The sequence below is a fragment of the Coturnix japonica genome, chromosome 3 (assembly GCF_001577835.2).
Source record: "Coturnix japonica isolate 7356 chromosome 3, Coturnix japonica 2.1, whole genome shotgun sequence".
Taxonomy (NCBI): Eukaryota; Metazoa; Chordata; class Aves; order Galliformes; family Phasianidae; genus Coturnix; species Coturnix japonica.
The window spans coordinates 58,267,257-58,287,191 of NC_029518.1; the positions used below are offsets into that span (position 1 = coordinate 58,267,257).

The 19,935-nt window shown below is 35.6% G+C and overlaps 1 protein-coding gene across 1 annotated transcript in view; it reads left to right on the top strand.

Moving 5' to 3' along the window:
* The window catches only part of FRK (fyn related Src family tyrosine kinase), a 43,071-nt gene that overhangs the window by 17,455 nt on the left and 5,681 nt on the right, over window positions 1–19,935 (top strand). The window contains exons 3-5 of the mRNA XM_015858635.2: window positions 7,053–7,216; window positions 7,777–7,945; window positions 16,206–16,364. Of these exons, the coding sequence (XP_015714121.1) occupies window positions 7,053–7,216; window positions 7,777–7,945; window positions 16,206–16,364 (492 nt within the window). The remainder of the gene's footprint in view (window positions 1–7,052; window positions 7,217–7,776; window positions 7,946–16,205; window positions 16,365–19,935) is intronic.

Sequence of the window (19,935 nt, forward strand, 5' to 3'; positions counted from 1 at the left end):
CACTTTTCATAGCTTAATGCCAAAAATGCCTTATTGCTCTACACCACAGTGCTGACTGGTACACAAATAAAAATTAAACATATCACAGCAAATGTCTGGTGTTTAAGAAAATGAGGTTTCTGTTGCCTTAGGCTCATGCTTGCCTGTTTTCAGAGGCAAAATGATCAAACGAGTTTCAAAGCTGTACTTCAGAATCAGTTAGACTTGATTGAAAAGTTGCCTGTAAGCATTGGTAAAAAGACTTATAATGATTTTTATTTTTTTTAAGTATACGTTCAGTCTGTTGTTTTGATCCAAAAGACTTTCAAATAAGAATACTATTATTTTATTTTCTCGCATACATATACACACCATCCTTTTTTGTGTAATATATGTTTGTTGTAATAGAAGGAAATGATTATAATTGGTACTTTTCTATGGACATTTGTTATCAAGCCTGTCTTACCATTGTACAAGAGTGTAAAGATGTCCCTCAGATGAGTTTCTACACTCAGACTTTCTAATGTGCTCTACATTTTTAATTATATAAGACAATGAAGAATTTTGATGTCCACAAATAAATTGTGAATGCCTCATCCTTGTGGACATTCAAGGTCAGGCTGGCCAGGACTCTGAGAATATGTAATTGTAGGTGTTCTTGTTTACTGCAGGGGAGTTGGACTAGTTGGCCTTTAAAAATCCCTTCCAACACAAATGATTTCATGATGATTCCATGATGAATTATGTCAGCAAATAATGTGTATAAGCAGATGCTTTCACGTTTACTCCTCTTCCTCCTGGATGCTTATGTTAGTCACCTTCTAAGCATAACTAAAAAATGCATTAAGCAGCTTAATAAACTTTTGATGTAGTCTTGGCTTCTCTTTCTGCATCAGAAGGAAAGGATATATGTCTGCACTGTCTTTTGAAAGTATGGGAAGGTTGCTTTTTATTACAAAGACAAGGAAATATATGTTCCTTATGGATGGAGATAGAGAATTTACAAAATAAATATGACCTGGGAGAGTGCCTTCCACATTTTTCAGCTGACCCTCAAGGAAGTTTGCTCTTGCTAAGAAGCACTGATATGAAAACTAACATAAACAAGGAATTAGATTGCTCCCAAACAGTGACAGAACTGACTCACTGTGTGCAAAACCTTTTATCCAGAGATTGTACTATAGCCACAGACTGTTCAAAATGCTTTCCCTCTATGTGCTAACTTTTCCCTGTTTTACATGGTTTCAGCTTCCAGTGAACTGACTTCACACAAGGACTGGGCTAGTTCATTAACAGTATGTTTAGGAAGGGAAGGATAACTATACTTGTGTTATCTGTTAAACGCTGGTGCTTGAATATGTGACACCTTCTTAAATATTGGTGAAAAATCTTATGCTTGTGCATCTACTGGATGGAAATGTATTATTATTATTATTATTTAATTACTACTTTTCTACAAGTATAGCCTGCTAGAAAAGATTAAAAATCTTAGTAGCTTAGCCTGCCTCTACTTCTCCAAGATGAAGACAGCAGTACCTTATTTACAAATGAAGTAGCACAGTGAAAAGTCAAAGAGAATGAAAATAGATATCAGTCCAGTATTTGTGATGGGATAAGACCATCCTTTAAAACTGCTCATTTTTTCCTGGAAAGATATTATAAGGTATTTGATTTTTATATTTAGTTCAAGTAAGCTTCTAGCAGACTTTTCAGGTCTCTGTGTAAGCTTCTTTGGGAACAGATTTGATGATGGCTTATAACAGCAAGAAGTGAAACCATCAGTTTGGATTTCTTCCATGTTGGTTTGTTAGATGAAAGAACTACTGAAGAGCATTATATATATGGAGGCAATGCTCCATTTTCAGCAGGCAACCCTCCTTCTAGCACAAGTGTGGGATGTCTTCTGAGCATGTATGCAAGTGTCATCTCAGATTTACTAAATATTTGTATTCTTTTAGGCATAGAAAGAAAGTAAACTCTGACACAGTCTGTAGACAGTATAATGAAACAATTTACAACTGCATTTTAGCATCTTCCCAGTCTGGAGTGTAATTTAGCCTCAACATGCTACTTCATCCTGAAGAAGTTAAATATTATTTGCTGCTTCCTGAATAGACTTGACTGAATGGTGCCTGATGTGTGTTGTGCTATTTGTTTGCTTCCAATTTAATAATATGTATAGTGGTTGAGATATTATATGTCCGTAATCTCATCACTTATATCTACTTTGAAAGATCTAGTACATGATCTCCCAAAAGTAAATGTTGAAGTGAACTGTACTGCAGGAAGAGGGAATTGGATGGAAAGTTGTTTAGATCCCCAGATACTAAGAAATAAGCACTTTTTTTCTGAATCCTTCTTATTTATTCCATCAGAAGTTACCGAACCCTCCAAGCTGAAGCACCAATACACTGTTTTCATGAGGAACTTGAGGAATAGGGATTCAGGACTATTTCTTTTATGAGGTCTTTGATGGCTTTGATATCTCTGTGGTAGCAGTTATACTGATCAGGGAGAAATCACAACTTGGTATTTTGGAATATCTCTCTTATATCTGTTTCCAGTTTTTTTCTGCACAGCATGTTCCCCCTCCTCCCCGAGAAAACAAACAAACAAAACCCCAAGATCCCATCCTCTGTAGGATTCATTGCGTTTACTCTTCCTGCTTTTGCTGCTTTGATTTCATTCCAGAGAAGATGGTGATAATAGTTAAAGAGTGATAACCTACCTTTCAGAATTAAAGTCTATCAGAAAGTGTTTTTATAATCACTGTCCAGTCTTACATTTAAATATAATAAATCTAAAACAGAAAAGGAACAGAGATACTCAAGCTTCCCAAAACTGATTTCATGATATTCATGTTTGATATCACACTCATATGGGCAAAATGTAAGAGACGTAATGTTAATGAATGCGCATCATTAGATAACAAACAAACAAAACATGGAAAAAAAAACACCAAACACAATAAATCAATAAGACGCTGCCTTTCATTAAAATGACACTTTTCACTTCTAGCTTTCCTTAATGGGATTAACTCATACTTTGTAAAATATTTTCATTATTAACGACTATTTAAATTAATAACAAAAAGTGATGTTCAGAAAGCTTTCTCTTAGCTGTGAACAGTAAATGGAAAGCACATCAAACTAGATCAGGCACTGTGTTGCTATCATTTTAAAGTGTTTGACATTTTAAAAATAGGTTTTCTCATTTAAAAATTGCACATGTTATAGACAGATTCTTATGTTGATGACTCCAGCATCTGGTGTGAAATATATTAAATTTTAAACATGTTGGTGCCATCTTATACATTGCCTCTTTTTAATTAAAAGCCATAATTTAGATGTGCTCAGCTTAATTGAGTGTCATTGCCAATGATAGCAGGAGACTCTCTATTTCATCCCTTACTGAATAATGGCTTCTGATGGCATTAAATGACAATCCATTTTTTTCCTCTTCTTGCTCCTAAAAAATAATAATTGTGATTTCCACTAGTCCAGATTGCCTTTAGGCCTGGGAAAAAACAACAACAAAACATAACCAAAATCATTTAAGGAAGTAAATTGATTGGAGTGACTAAACCATGGCTGTAATAGGAAATTGCACTTCGAGCAGCCACCGTACCCCCTCTGTGCTAGTGGGAGTAATCCAAGCAGCTGCTTTCCTCCCAGCCTCACCTGGGGCACCTGGCCATGGCCCTGTTGTTAGAACTCCTTCCCTTCTGGGAAGGATAGAAGAGAATTAAGGTCTGTGGTCCCCAGGTTGGTTCGGTTTTTACTCTCCCTTCCTGCTGGTTACTCTGCAGTGTAAGTGCTGGGGGAGAACGGCTGGGATACTAGCAGTAATGATGTCTTAGTGTCTCTGTTATTCATTTGGTGAGGATATGGTCTCTGCTGATGCCACCATAAAATTTACTTCTGCTGCCTTGGGCAACAAAATCATTTTATTACCTTCCTTGGGATTGCAAAATGTATTTCTCCATGGCCTAAACTGATGTAGATGGGAAGGAGAGAGCCAAAACCATGAAGAAATCTAAGGAGAGCCATAATTAGCTTGGAAAGAACAAGGAATTACATGATAAATTCACTGCAGTCTTCAAACCTAGTTGCTGTCAAGCTGTGTGAAGCTGAAGTCATAGTCCCATCCTGTCTGGTTAGTGTTTAAGGGAGTCTGAAAGCATTAAGGGGTTATGGCTGCCTCTTCCCAGAATTCCATGTGCGTTACATCATGTGTGGGCAGAGAAGCTGCGCTATGCTGCATCTCTGACAATGAGACTAAAAAAACTATGAAATTGCCAAAGCCTATCAATGTTACAAGAATGTGAAGGCAATCAAGTGTTATACAGTAGGCTAACACATTATTTTCCTTCACAGTCTTAAGAAATTGTCTCTTTGGCCATTTCTAAATGTTATGGTTATACTACTGTTTCTTATTATTTCCTTGTTCAGATCCCACTCCTTGGTTGAGGTAAAAAGGTTAGACCTACTGGTTGGCAAACACTGTTTTATTTCAATGTGATAAGAAGAGAAGACTTTGGCGAGTCATAATTTGACGTGACCTTGAGGAATAATCTGAATAGCAGCAAAATATCACTAACCATGATAAAGCATTTGGTATCTACAGAATCCAATATAAGCTGATTCCTGTCCAGTAACCATTACTCACAGACTTAGAAAACAAAAAGTCAGAAGTTTGCACTGGTGTGGTCTGACCTCTATATGGGTGCCATACAGTTTCAGACAAGTATCCTTTAAAAAAGTAGAGCACGTTTTGAACTGACTTTTACATTAAGATTAGATGCTTTAAAAGTAACAAATATAATACTTCTGATGAATAAAACAGATAGACAAACTACATTCTATTACTTTATATTACTGAGATGGGATTAACACAGTCATTCTTCTGGCTTTTTGTTCAGTGAATCACAAATAGCAATTCATTTGGCCAGTTTAATTTTACTTTAAATTTTGAAAAATTCAATGCATTTTCAGTCTGTTGTTATTGAATTTCCTTTAGCATGATTTTCAAGTCTTACATTACAAAAATGTACATATATTTTATAGTTGAGCAAATACTAATAACACATGTTAAATAAATTTTTAAAAAAGGCCTGAAGATTCAGAATCTGAAGATTCTGAAGGAGTTATCTGTACTTACAAATGTTCTATTTTTTGGCCCTTATGCAGAAGTGTGAGCTGGCAATTAATCTCTCTAAAAATGTAACCTGTGGCAGATGTAAAATTCCCTAACAGCTCCTAAATGCCCTCTGGTGGCTGGGCCTGACAACTGCAGAGTACAGTAGGAAAATTATATATGACAGTAATTATTGAAGGAGGATATTATTATTATTATTATTTAATCAACGGAATGGTGAGAGAAATATACTTTATATTATAATCGTTAATTAAAAGCAACCATTAATATAAACCATCTGTTTTTATGTGCAATATGTAGCTGTGCACACTTTTACTATTACTAATGTGATTAAAAATTAAATGTTCATATATAGAGGTAAACAGCAGAAGGCCTTTTCTTTACTTTTCAGTTTTTTCTTGTTTGAGGGCTCTGAGAAGTGGACAATAATGATAATCTTCTCTACCAATGGGTTTGGAAATAGCCACCCAGCCTATGGAAAAGGAGTAGTGTTGGGTGATGAGGACTAGCATGGCAAATGAAAAGCCCTGCTCCCCTTTAGAGCTCTCATAGAAAGGTACCATGTTGTTTCATGAATGGGAGGGAATAATAAGCCTCTGATTCTTTTATCATCTTTTTCTTGCCTTTTCTTACCTTTTTCTGTCTTTTTCCAAAATGTGCTGTTTCACTTTTAGTCCTGTTCCAATGTTTCTCCTCTTTGCCATCCCACAAAGTAAGTAGATGATATTTTCCATTTTGTCTTGCTTCTTAGTCTTGTAACCTCTGCTCTAATTGGGCATCCTGTGTCCCATCACAAGCTCTAAGAGAAGAAAACCCCATTCACACTTTCAAATACTTGTTTCTCACTTAATGTCATTGCCCCTTGTTAATTCCTTGAGTGCTGAGCATTTTTCCACCTGAAACTCCCCACATCAGGAAACCTTCTACTGATGCACATCTCTTCTGTTTGAGATGCAAAAAATATATTCTAGTGCTTAAATATCTTTCCTGTTAAATTATGCATTACATAGTCAGAGTTTCTCATTACCATCTAGGTTCATTTTAGAGCACTGTTAATATTAGAGCTAACAGCTATGGCACTGATAGGAGTTAAACCAGCTATTCTAACCAAGGCTCGAGCTGAGTGCATTTTTCTCCATCTCTGGTCTACTGTTGATCCTCCCTCTCACTAGTCCCACCCCACAGAAACCTACCCCTCCCTTTAGTATTATCAAAGCCTGGTGTGATAATCCCAGGAAAGAACACTTTGAGCATCAGGAGGTGCACCCAAATGAGATAAAGACCTTTTTGTTTATGGAAGTGTAGGTGAGAACAAATCACATTTTAGTGGTAAGTTATCAGCTACTTAAAACAGTGTATTACCGGTCTTATTTTTACATATTCCAAGCACACACAAAACTTAATAAAACCTGTGAAAAATATGAGTGATGTGTAGAAAATCACATGGCACATTTTGTGTGTTTGTTTTGCTCTAAAAATGCCTGGTGATCCAAAAGAGGCTATTTGGAATCCTAATACTGATAAATGAAATATTAAAAGTTGATCAAATGATTACTTTGAATTAGATTCTCTTGGAAGATTTGGTGTTCTAAAAGATGGAAAACAAAAACCACCTCAATAGTTATGTCCTTAAATATGTTTGTGTCACACCATAGGGTGATAACAAGAATCTCCAAATATGAATAGTTAACGACTGGCAGACTGGATATGCTAAGCTATCTAAATAGTGAGCTGTGGTTTGTAAAAGAATTTGTACCATTGCCATCTTTGAAATTAAAATATGTTTTAATTTCCTCACTGCAACCTCTAGGAACTTTTAATGCCCCTTTTTAATGCCCCTTTTGCTGATTTGTTCATAAACTATTTTGTACTGCTGCTTTAATACCTGGAAACTTAATATATTTAAATCTTCTTAGTGTTTGATGGTGAATCAGTGAAGCACTACAGGATCAGAAGACTGGATGGAGAAGGCTTTTTCTTAAGTAGACTGAAAACATTCAAAACTCTGAATGAGTTTGTTGACTATTACAGTAAGAACAGTGATGGCCTCTGTGTGGTGCTTGGAAAGCCATGTCTGAAGGTAAGAGTAAATATGTGTGCAAATATTTTTGTAAGCTAAGTCTGCAGCATCATTTAGAAAATGCTAGCCCCGTATCTGCATATGTAATTGGAATGGTGATGATCTGCTTATTTTCAAAATGTTTAGATAGTAATACACATTCATTCTTGAAGCTGAAGTGTTGATTTTGAACAGGTTATAGGAGAAAAGGTTCCAAATCATGATTTCTTAATACCACTTTTTAATAAATGTATATGGTGATAAGCGATAAAATCTTCAGATTCATAACTTCAGATTCCTGTAAGTAATTATGGAGGCAAGACCACAAGGTTCAGGCAAGCAAGACATGATTGTTCAAAAAGCTTTCTAGGGGATGATTTCTAATTTTTACTTTCAGGATATTTTCTTTAGAATATTCCTTATTTCTGGATAAAACCACCAAATTTATTTTATGTCCTCAAGTTACTTCATATGTGCTGTCAGGAAACACTCATGTCTGTTTCAACTTAACATTGTAAAAAAAGAAAAAGAGATACAAAAGGGGATCTAAATGTATTATTTAATTTAATTTCTTTTACCAGGTACAAATTCCTTCTACTTTTGATTTGTCATATAAAACTGTTGATCAGTGGGAGATTGACAGAAAATCTCTGAAATTCTTGAAAAAGTTAGGATCTGGTCAGTTTGGTGAGGTATGGGAAGGACTGTGGAATAATACCACCCCAGTGGCAATCAAAACATTAAAACCAGGTATGTGAATTGCTCTTAAATGTTAATAATGTGTATTGTTGCCAAATTTGCTTTATTGTTTTTCCAGTGCTACTAAAAATAGATCCTATCCCTATGTGTAGCTGTTTTAAAATCATTGTATTTAGGCAAATAAATCTCAGTGTCCAGGTCGTGTTTGATATTTGGATGTCAGGTTTAAGTTCTTTACAGACAGAGCAGCGAGGTTCTGGAACAGGCTGCCCAGAGAAGTTGTGGATGCTCCATCACTGGAGGTGTCCAAGACCCTGTTGCATGGGGCCTTGGGCAAGCTGGTCTAGTACCAAATCTGGAGGTTGGCAGCCCTCCATGTGGCAGGGGTTTGGAACTTGATGGTCCTTGGGGTTCCTTCCAACCCAAGACATTTTATGATTCAATGCATTAGAATGACAATATAGTTTTCTGCTTCTGTGTGAGCTAGAAGAATTTTTATATTACACAAAAATTCTTCTAGTACTCAAAAAAGTGACCCGGCCAGACTATTTACCTTTGTTGGTATGCTACTATATTACTGGAATAGAACTGAGTGACCAAGTATAATCTGTAGATGAAGTAATCCATTTAATTCTGGTTTGTTGTCCCTACAATTTTTCCTAGTAACTAGGTGCTATATTATAAGGCTTCCTTTATGATATGAAATATGCCCTGTGTTAAGCTCATCATATTTAAGAAGTACTTCAATATTAATAATGATTAAATGCATTTTATCATGTTTTGACAAACAACATTAATATACAATATTTGAAAATTATATAATCTTTCGATTAAGACAGCTTTTAACATTTTTTCTTCATTATGTTTCGTCACCTTAAAGTAATCTATGCAACAAACAACTGCCAGCAGATGGCAAAAATCCCATAGAGAAGAAAGGTAGCATGAGTGGCATTTACATTTTGTAAAAGATAACATTAAAATTTGTTGTCATAAACAAAGAAAGCTCATGTTAAGCATTAATGATTCAGTTTCAGGAAGTAAAATAAATTGGGACCTTTGGTTCAACAGAACAACTAGATATTCTTGAGCTCTACTTGAGTAAAATGATTTCCTGAAAAGGGAAGAATCTAAAGTACATTTTAGGACTATCTTATTTTATAATAATGTTGATTAATTTTGAACTTGCAAATTGAAAGCATGTAAGAATATTTTATTTTCTGTTTATTTATTCTGTTTATTATTTATTTTCTTTTGAAGCAGGAAAAATGTTCAGATTAAAGTCCTCCTATAGTTAGTTATAGTTATCTCCTAGGGAGCTAGGAGATATGGTTTAGGGGTTTTTCTATAGGCATGGTAAAGGGAGGACTGTTGGACTAGGTGGTCTTACAGGACCTTGTGATTCTATGATTCTATGATTAGCGTAAAAAGCAGCATACATTTTCAGAGAGCTGACACATCTCCATAATGATCTAGTAAACACGTAAGTTGTTTTGAAATTTCTGTCCATTTCACTGTTTTAAGACATTTCCAGTGCTAAGCCATTTTGTGGCAGGGATCCATCTGTAACAAGAAGTCTGTACCCAGACCTTTTCTCCTTGAATCTACAAGCAGTATTCTTCAAGTAGCTCAGGTATTTTATGTGTCCCATGTTTTTAAGACCATCTTCACTGGGCTTTTTCTATGAGTTAACTTTTTTTTTTTCTTTGCCAAAATTGAGAACAAGTCCAGCTGTGTAGAGGCAGGGAATTGCATCACATTTCTTACATGCTAGCCATCCATTTGACAGTCCAGTATAATTTTTGCTTTTCTTCTCCAAACTAATTTCTTCATGTTACTTTCTTGTAAAGATTTAATGAAACATATGGACAAGTTTATTTTCTTGCAAAAGACTGAACAGTTCTTTCTAAAGCATGAAATCTTGTAAATAATATTTAAGGAAGGAAATTAACTAAACTGGAATGAAGAACAAGGTTAATCTTAAGTTTTCTTCTACAGATTTTCTTCCATCTTCCAGAAAATATGAGGCAATTAGCATTCTAGGAAAAGATTTGTTTCTCATCAAACAAAATAATAAGATTTTGCACTAATTGCAGTTCATACATTTCTACTTGTTTTCGCTATGAAGAATGTGCAGCTGACATTTATCTGGTATTGCATATGCAAAATGCAAAGCTAAACTAATCATTTCATCTCTTAATAACTCATTTCAAAACTCTATTTCATCATCTTCTCATTCTGTATAATGGGAATAGTGCATATTTTCAGTTCTCTGTGAAACTCCTGTTTTAAAAATGGACTCAATCAGAACTGACAAGACTACCCAAAAATGCATGAAACTTGATTGGGACACTTATACCAAGTTACAGCTGCAATTTGATTACTTCTTTTCTATTTTTTTCTTTTTGCCATTTTATATTATTAAGTTGAAGGACTGCTATTAACACTCAACATGAAGAAAAAGAAAAGAATTAGAGAAATCAAGCTTTATAACTGAAGCAGAGTTTAATGTGTTTAAAGCCAAACTGAACTTTGGAGATTTTTTTAAAATTCTATTCACTTCCCATTCCATGTTTTACTGGGATACAGAGAACACATTATTTCTAGAAAAATTTGAACTCACCAAAGATTATAAGATAATAAAAATAATAGATTTGTTAGCTAAAAATTAAGATTTTACATCAGAAGAAACATTATTCACCAACTTGCTTACTCACAGTCTAGTACAGTACAGATGAAGAAGCTCCTTATGTAGTGATACTATTTGTGTTATGGTAGTTTAGCTGGGTGAAATGACTTGATTAATCAATATCTTTTCCATCTCCTTTTTTTTTTTTTTTTTTTTTTTTTTTTTTTTTTTTTTTTTCTTTTAACTCTACTGTGCCTATTAAGGCCAACAGTAGCTGACTCATTGATTTCACAATGGCTTACATTGAACTAGGGCAGACACAAGTCCTACCTAGTGGGAGGTTTGGATAGCTGAAAGGATGCATTAGTCTTATATCTTCCTGATGCTGCAAAAGAAACTAATGCAAACATTTTGTAAAATTCCATAAGCAGTAGTCATTGATTCCCTCCTTGGTTTTGGCAGTATTAGTTACACCCTTAGCACTACTTCACTAAACACCCGGTGGAGAATGGCATAGAAAGATGAGACACCAGTAAGGTAGCCTACAAGCCAGGATGTAGCAGCAGTCATTTCTATGCTCTATATTGTCTATAATAGACAATGCTCCTCTTTCTTTGATCTTCTGCACAGTTTTCCATATAGTGGTCTCTATCATTTCCAAACTAGGACCTGGTTCTGATAAAATAAATAACTGTTGGTGGAGCAGGAAGTTTTTCTCTTATTTTTTTAAGAGATTTCTGCTAAGGAAATTGTTTAGAGTGTATCTCCAGGTGTGTGGTGGAGAGAAGCTGAAGAGTTCCCATTTTCCTTTGTCATTTCCTTCTCAATTCCTTTTCTTCTTGGTGCTCTCTCAGAATGCCTGTGATGTACTTTCAAGTACATGTCACAAATTAGCATTTACCCAGAGACACTGAGTGAGACTCAGAGACATTGAGAATTTGCTTCTGGAGGTCATTCTTACTCAAGCAAGACCACTCTTCACAGGAAAGCATCAAGACAGGTTTTGAAGATCTCTGGAGAAGGAGACTCCATAGCCACTGTTGGCAACGTGTTCTATTGCTCTGTCAGCATCAAAGTGAAGAAGATTTTTCTTATATCCAGATGGAACTCTTTGTATTTCAGTTTACGCACATTGTACTGTGTTTCTGGGCACCACTGGAAAGAGTCTGGCACCATTCTCTTGACAACTGGCCTTAAAATATTTGCATACATTGGTAAGATTCCCTCCTAGTCTTCTCCAGGCTAAACAGTCCCAGATCTCCCAGCCCTTCCTCATTAGAGAGATGCTCCAGTTCCCTAACTATTTTCATGGGTCTTCACTGGACTTTCTCCAGTATGTCTATGTCTCCTATACTGCAGAACCCAGAAACAGACAGCACACTGCAGGTAGGGTCTCACCAGGGCTGAGCAGAGGGGTACAATCACCTTCCTTGGTGACAGTATCCCTAGTGCAGCCTTGGAAAACTTTGGTCTTTTTTGCAGTATGGATATATTGCTGGTTCATGGAAAGTGAAACTCCTTCAGAGGAGAATTCCATGAGTATACCTTCAGATATCTGCACTCTTAACATTAAACCTAAAAAGAAAGGCAGTATAAGCTGCAAATTTTGCAGGTGCATAGCTGAGGATCCAATTATATCAAACTTCAGCTAAAAAAAATAAAGAAATCAGCAGCGTAGTTTTTTGTTTGTTTGTTTGTTTTCTATGTCCACTGCACTATGGAGAACTACTTTTCCACAGTGAGTGAAGAAATACATTTTGTAAGCCAATGGCATCCTCCTTCATGCTTCCAGATGCAAACTGCTCAAGTGTTTCAGCAGCACTCTGAACATACACAGTTCAGCTGGGAGTAAGTTTGAAACATTAATTTTTGTAGTCTGCAATGACTAAAATTTATGGCTTCTAATCTAGAAGGAACAGAATTATAGATCTTTAATACTGTGGCTGTAAGAAAGAGCAGTAGTAATGTGATGCCAACACTCAGATAGTTGTCTGGTGCTTGGTCTATTCTGCTTTGGCTGTATCTGTGACATTTCAGAAGGAAAAAAAGAAAAAAAAAAAAAAAAGGTGGATTTATGAATGAAAAAAATCAAAGAGAAAAAAAGTATGTCTTTAAAGAACATCATCTCAGATGTCTGAATTGCTGACCCACAGTCAAAGATGTGTAGAGATCAGAGATAAGAAAATGGTCTAAAAGGCATCAATTACTTTTCCTGTTCTTTGCTCTGCACAACACTGTCTTGCTGTAGACTCCGGAGCACGTCACTTCATATTTTTGTTTTCATTTTCTTGCAAAGGCATTGCTTTTTTCTACTTAAGTGGAAAATGTTGCAGCAGGGATTTGCACTTTGTCCTATGCTGAGCATGATGGATTCTCTAGAACTTATTTCCTGGGCTTAGCTTGCTTCTTCAACTGTCAGTACATAAAGCAGACATCTATCATCACCAGTTAATCATATCTGAGAAAGTTCCTTATGCCTGCTCAAGTTGACAGATGCATTTGTCATTATCATATTCTAAACCATCTCCCAAGTATCTCTCTTTTCATGGAAACTTCCCAAGCAGTTTGTTTAGGAAGCATTCCCAAAATAGTCTTTGGGTTGGTAGTCATATGAGAAGCTTTAGTAATAATCTCACTTCTTTAGTATGTAAAATATTTAATGCTTATACAATGAAAAAAAAAAAAAATTCACACAGGAAATTTTCTGTTTTCCTAAACAAAGATATTGTTTTCTCTATTTACTTCAGTACATATCCTTACATTACCTTATAAGTTCACTTGTGTATGGTCAGAACACTGACTGAGGGTTGCTGGATACCTGTCTCCTCATGTTGTTGAAAAGCTTACACTCAGTCTCATTTGTTAATAAGAACTTGTATTTGTTATACACAAACTTATTCAGAAGATCATAATAATGCTCAGTGTAATCTCTACACAAGTTCATTGAAGTACAAGGTTACTTTGAAGTCATTTTTGAAGGTTTATCAGAAGTTGCAAAGTCTGTCCAGAAGGGCTTATCAAATATTTAATCAAATATATAATTAATATCAAGTATTTAAGGACCACTTACATTTAGGCCAGTGGAAACTAGATAGAAATAACCGACCTTTCTTTCTAACTCATTTTCAATTTATCAATGTCAATCACATAATGCAAAGCTACCTCAACTCTAGAACAAGTAATTGGTACAGATATATCTGCTTTAAGTAGGCTTGAATTAGAAATTGCTGACAAAGAAACACATCAGAAAGTATATCAAATAAACACAAGCTAACATTTGGTTCTTAAGGACTTTGGTGTTTACCAATTTGTAAATCATTCAAAAAAATACTTATCTAATGCATATTTTCTTCAAGTAGCGATCAACCTAGTCTCAAATTGGCGTATTATAAGACACATAAACTACCTGCTTTTCTGATGAAGTGTTTTCTGCCTACTGTACTTTGCTGCTCACATTCTGTTTGCCAATTACAGGTGAAAATGGTTACTTCTTTAGAAACATGTAATTCAATGACCAAGTTAAAATAAATAAATAAATAAATGAAACTCCATTTGGCTTTTATATTTTACACATTTCATTTACTTCAACAGCCTCCAAGAAATGTAGTGTTCTTGTTGCTATTATGACAGGCTTAGTTTCCTCTCCCTTTTTGTAGGTAGCACTCAAACAATTCATTAACATATGTTAAAGATATTAGCTAAGAAAAATGAAGAATTTACTAATCTGGTCACAGCTCTACTTGGTTGGAATTTCTTTTTCTTGCCATTTGTTACTTTTTATTGACTGGAGATCTAGGATCTGTGGTAGGTTCAAATATTGACTATGCTGCTCTAAATAAAAAAAAAAAAAAGACATAGGGTAGCATTACAGATATTTATTTTTTTTCCATCATACTCTCATCATCTCTTCTTTATAGAGAACATCCATCAGTAATCTACTGTTCATCCAGTTTCCCATTTTCCTCTGATAGTGACAAATAGAAATGGGTATAACCTGTACCAGTTAAGGAGATGTATTATTGGCTGCCATCCACTTATTGATGACATGGAAATCCATTGCCTTTCACCACCCCCTTCTAATGACATCCTGTAAAATATTGTCAAATTGGAGCCTGTGAAATTGTCTAGTAAAGTATGAGAACACCAGGGAAGAGAAGCACTTATCCCTTGCAACAGTCTTTGCTCTCTCAGGTTGCAGTGTCAAGTGGCTTTTTCTTCTTTTCACAACATCAGTCAGCAGCATATTTCAGTCATTTCCATTGCACTGATGCAAGGATGTGAAACCACACATAGCTGTTATGTTTTGGGAAATTGGTTGAAGAACTGCTCAGGTGGCAGCATTCAAGGTAGGTACTGGGTGAAGTGACCCAGGCTGATTTACCAGTTCATTCTGTAGAACAGATTTTCTGGTGGAGTTTTATTGCTGAGCCATTTAGCTTCCTCACAGCATTTCACTCCATTTAAACATCCATGTTTGATGCAGAGCTAAGCTCCCAAATGAACCTTGTCAGTTACCTAATGTTAATGTTCAAGAAAATGAAATAAAGATTCTTACTCTTGCATGGCTGGTTTGTTAAATGACTCAGTCTGCTTACACCAAGAAAAAAATCCTGTTTTTAAACATGACACAGAACAGACTAAGCTTGTATTGCTGTTTATTTTGTTTGTTTTGATTTTGACTCTTCCCTGTAGTCTCTTCTTAATGAGTATATTTCGATTTAGTAAGAAAAAAACATTTGAGTGGCTGGATAATTTCATATTTGTTTTTACAAGTATGATGAAGAAGGTGTTATTTATTGTCTTCCCCAAACGTCTGAGAATATCTAATCACTATTGGATAATCCCTAAACAAAACGTTTTTTCTTCATTTGTGCATATCTTTTCCTAATCAATCCCCCACTCAGGAAGTATGAAATCTAAGCCTAGCTTTGCCACTTACGTCCATTCCCTGTGCCATTTCTACACTGTTTATTTGGCTTAGTTTATAAATTGATCCACTGCATATATGAATAGAACTAGAGGTAGTATGACCTTATGTAGTACTTAAAATGTTGAGATCATTAGCAATTAAGATAACTAGGTATTAAAAGGGAGTATAGAAATAGTATTCACAAAGAAATTATATATATTTATTGATGTGTTTCTATATTGGTAAACATTATAAGTAGCTATTTGCATTTATGTATATAAATTGCATGGATCTGTTCCCTATATACTAAAGTATTTTCAATGCTCTCATTGTTTACTTGCTGTAGCTGATAAGAATAGTGCAGCAGTTTCTTACTGCAGTACTTTTTTTTTTTTCTGTTGGAAATTCTATGTTCATTATTATTACCTCAGTTTCTGAGCATTTTGTTTACAAGATGTAACATAATTGTTTGTATAAATTGTATCATTTAACATTCTACCCTCACCTTTTTTCTGCCTGGGAGAGGCCTGTGGGAGGTTAATCTTAGCTCTTCTACTCCTGGGGACCAGAACAAGTATGTTCTCTGTCCCTGTGCAACAGCATATTTCACTCATTAATTGTTGTGCTGTCTGTTTTCTCTGGGAACTGTGAAGACTTGAGATGCTAATGTACTTTGAGAGAGAGAAAACAATCGTGGTTATTCCTGTAAGATTGACAGACTGGTAGTAAAGTCCCTATAACCTCAGCTTATGTATTGTTATATGTTGTTGTTTCAGGTTCAATGGATCCAAAGGACTTTCTGAGGGAAGCACAAATAATGAAGAACTTGAGACATCCAAAGCTTATACAACTTTATGCTGTTTGCACTTTGGAGGACCCAATTTATATTGTTACGGAGCTGATGAAATATGGAAGTCTTATAGAATACCTTCAAAGTAAGCATATAGCTATAAACTCATTTCAAGGAATGTCAAGCTTTCAGTTTGGTAAACACACTGATATCAAAGATAGAAGTACAACACTTGATTTAACATGAAAAACTGCATTATTTGCTATACTTGGGGATGAGAAAAGAGGAAGAGGTTTATGAATTTTTGACATGTCAAAGTACTGGAGAAGTAGGATAGAATGACATTCAAAGTTTGATTCTTACCATCTGAGACACATTTTTTCACCAGTTTTATAAGTAGATAGGAACATGCATCAACAGAATAAAAAAATAAGCATGGCAAGAGAGAAGTCATCACACTTGACACAAAATGGACGTATTTCCACAAACTGTACTTAACATCTTTGAAATCTATGATCAAGCAGAGCAAGTCTTTCCTTGTGAGTTTATTCCTTACTTATGTTATCGAGTGCTTTATCAAGAGCACTTAAACGTACTCTTCTAAAGGCAAATAATAATCAAAAATGAAGTTTTAAAACCTAGCAACTACTGTAGACACTATCTGAGGTAGCACTGTCCTTCCTCCATCCTCTCTGTGGAACAGTTTCTTGAGTAAGGCTCAGACCACAGACAATTACAGCTAAAGAAATCTCTAATAGAGGGACAGCCTCTTTAGGAATTAAGCAGAGAGGGGCTGCAAGGAACTTGGGCAGACTATCTGAATGTCTGTGTACAATAGTAAATACTAATAGTCAGAGACTGTGAGGAACAAATTTCCATCCGTATCATATTTGTGCCTTTATGTACAGATTGCTGCTTATCTGAGTGAAAGAGCCTGGCACATCAGAAAGTGATTGCTGTCTGTGAAAATATCTATTGCATGGGTGAAATAACTCTGAGAAAGCCAGGATAAATCACAGCTAACACAGGTGAAAATTGGTCTCTCTTACACGGAGCACAATATCATTAGGATACATTAGCTCTGCAGCCTATGTGTAAATTAGTTGCCAGCATATGGATAGAAGCTGCCTTGCTGTAGGCAGTGAACGCACACAGTCTGATTTGTACACTAATTCCTGCAATCTTGCACCAGAGACTATTGAAAATCAGTTGGTCTCCAGGCATTTGTTAAGATAACCGTAAAGATGACCAATACAAACCTGGTGATGTTTCTCCATTTATGATGGCCTATGCACCAGGAGATAAACAGAATTAAGAGGCAGGGGAAGAAATACAGGTATTTTACTAGGTCAGAGAACCAATTGTCATCAGTGAGAGTAATAAGAAAGCAGATTTGAAGCGTGAGTAAAGCTCTGTCTGGAAGTAATCCACATTGGTTGGGAGTCAGTGCATTGCTCCTGATAAGCATTGTTGAGACTCAGACACTTCAAGAATCAGAAAAAATTTCCAAAAGGCTGCTGTTTGTATGTAGTCCATGGGTAAAAAAAAGGAAGTCACAGAGAGGGGAATAAAAAGAGGAAAAGTGTTTATCAGTTCTGATAGACCTGTGGTTTTTTTTTTGTTGTTGTTGTTTTTTTTTTTGCTTGTTTGATTGATTGATTTGTTTTTGTTTTTCTGGCAAGGAAACTGTCTTGAAATTTGGTGAATTATTACCAATGAAATACTCTCAACTGGGCAGATAGATATGCATTTATATGTTTATTGCCAAGATTCTGTAAGTGATAATATTTACCTGTCTTTCCTAAATGAGCTACTGTGATTTTTTATAATGTGGTGCAGACCCTGAGCTGCCTTTGATATTTTCTCTCATAAAATTTTCATAAATGAAGGATATCAGTGTCAAAAATATTAGTAGGAAAGGGCATAGAAATGCTATGTTTTCTTTATAGGATAAGGAGTCAGCCATGGGAAAGTTTTATAAATTCATAAGTACCGCTCAGTTTTGGATGTGGAAGTTATACTAACTTTGGATTTCTTTTTGTTGTTATAGTTTTTCCTTATTTGAAACACTTAAAAAAAACCCTAAAGCACATTTATACTGAGATGAATGCAGCTGTAAACTCTTCCAACCTGCTCTGAATCTCACAGATGGAAGCTGGCTCTAGTCTGGAAACTTCTGTAGCAATACTCCCATAGTGAGTGCAGTAGAGCACCTGTGCTTTCTTTCACTCAATTGGCACATCTGCTAAAGGCTACTGCAGGCACCCACATGGTTTCAGATCCCAAAAAGGACCCAAAAGAAGATCATTTTTCAGCAGTAATTCCACATACAAAACTGGATCTTGTCTCTGTTCTTTAACGTGGTGCACCTGTATGTCCTGGAGGGGAAAAAAAGAACACAAAGAGAATTTATCAGCTCTGACTCCTGTTCTGCACTGAATCAGCTCATTAAACACGAGTTGTTCTTTCTGCCATGACATTCCTCTGCTCTCTGTATTGGAGCAAACTTGAGGCAGGCCAGCCTGGAGCATTGTCAGAGCAAGGATGAACCTGTTCTCAGATCTGTCTGTGTCTTAGTCTGCTTTCACCAGGAGGTAGTTTGCAGTCTGAGCTGATGAAGGAACTTGTAGAAACTAGTTTCCAAAACCCATGTACTCATCCAGGTACTGGTACATCTTTAGTTATTTTCTGATTAAATACAACTTAAGATTAATGTGTGGATTTACCTTTGTCCAGTGAGATTAAAAAGAAGAAAAAAGATGTTTGTCAGTTCTCAGAACTGCAAAACATCAGAGTGCTTTATTATTCTGTGTCCTGATAATATATTTTCTTGATGGTTAAGACATGGGTCTTTACAGAGCCTGATTTTTCTCTCTCTCTTCTAAAGGTTAAAGCAGCATGTGTGAGAGAAGAAAAGAATTTTTGAGTCAACAATAAAAATAAATAATCTCAGTGGTAGATTATAATGACAATGAGTTTAGACTCAAAAAGGAAGGAGGACAATACACAAAGAGAGCAAATAAAGTCATTCAAAATTCATTCCTTTTACCTATTTATCTTAGAACATTCAGGTGAGCAGGTAATTCAAGACCTGGAGGTCATGAAATAGATTAGTAAACAATGGTATTTCACACTCTTCATAAGGAGTGATTGCAAGGTTAGGTCAGATAAAATGTCAGAACTGGAGGAAGCTATGCAAACCAATACAAAGACAGTTTTACTATGAGTCAATTCAAAATACCAGCTATAAATGTTTTATTTCTTTAACACTGAGGCAGTAAGGAAAAGTCACCATACTCAGTGAAAAATGAGAACTGCCAAAATGCGTAGCAGCAAACACTTAGATTTTTGTTGTTACTGTTCAGATTCATTCTGTGATTCTGAAAGAGAAAGTTGAAGCTATTTTGAGTATTGCTGCAGAAATAGGCAGTCATGTTTCCGTGGTCCAGAGTTTGGGTTTGGGTGTCAGTGATGCCTGAAGAAAACATTGATTTTGCTTAGCTAGATTTCCTTGGGGGGTACAAATTATTTGCTATGATGAGTTCACCTGCTCTCAAAATGCCACAAAATCCCTGGTCTTGAGTTTTAAATTATTATAATCCAGTGACACTTTTTTGTTACCTGTCTTACTATTTATGGCTGCCATTTTTCCTGTCCTATAGACTCTTTCTTCATTTGTGGAAACAAGTTTTTCTGCTAAAAGTTCTTTTACTACT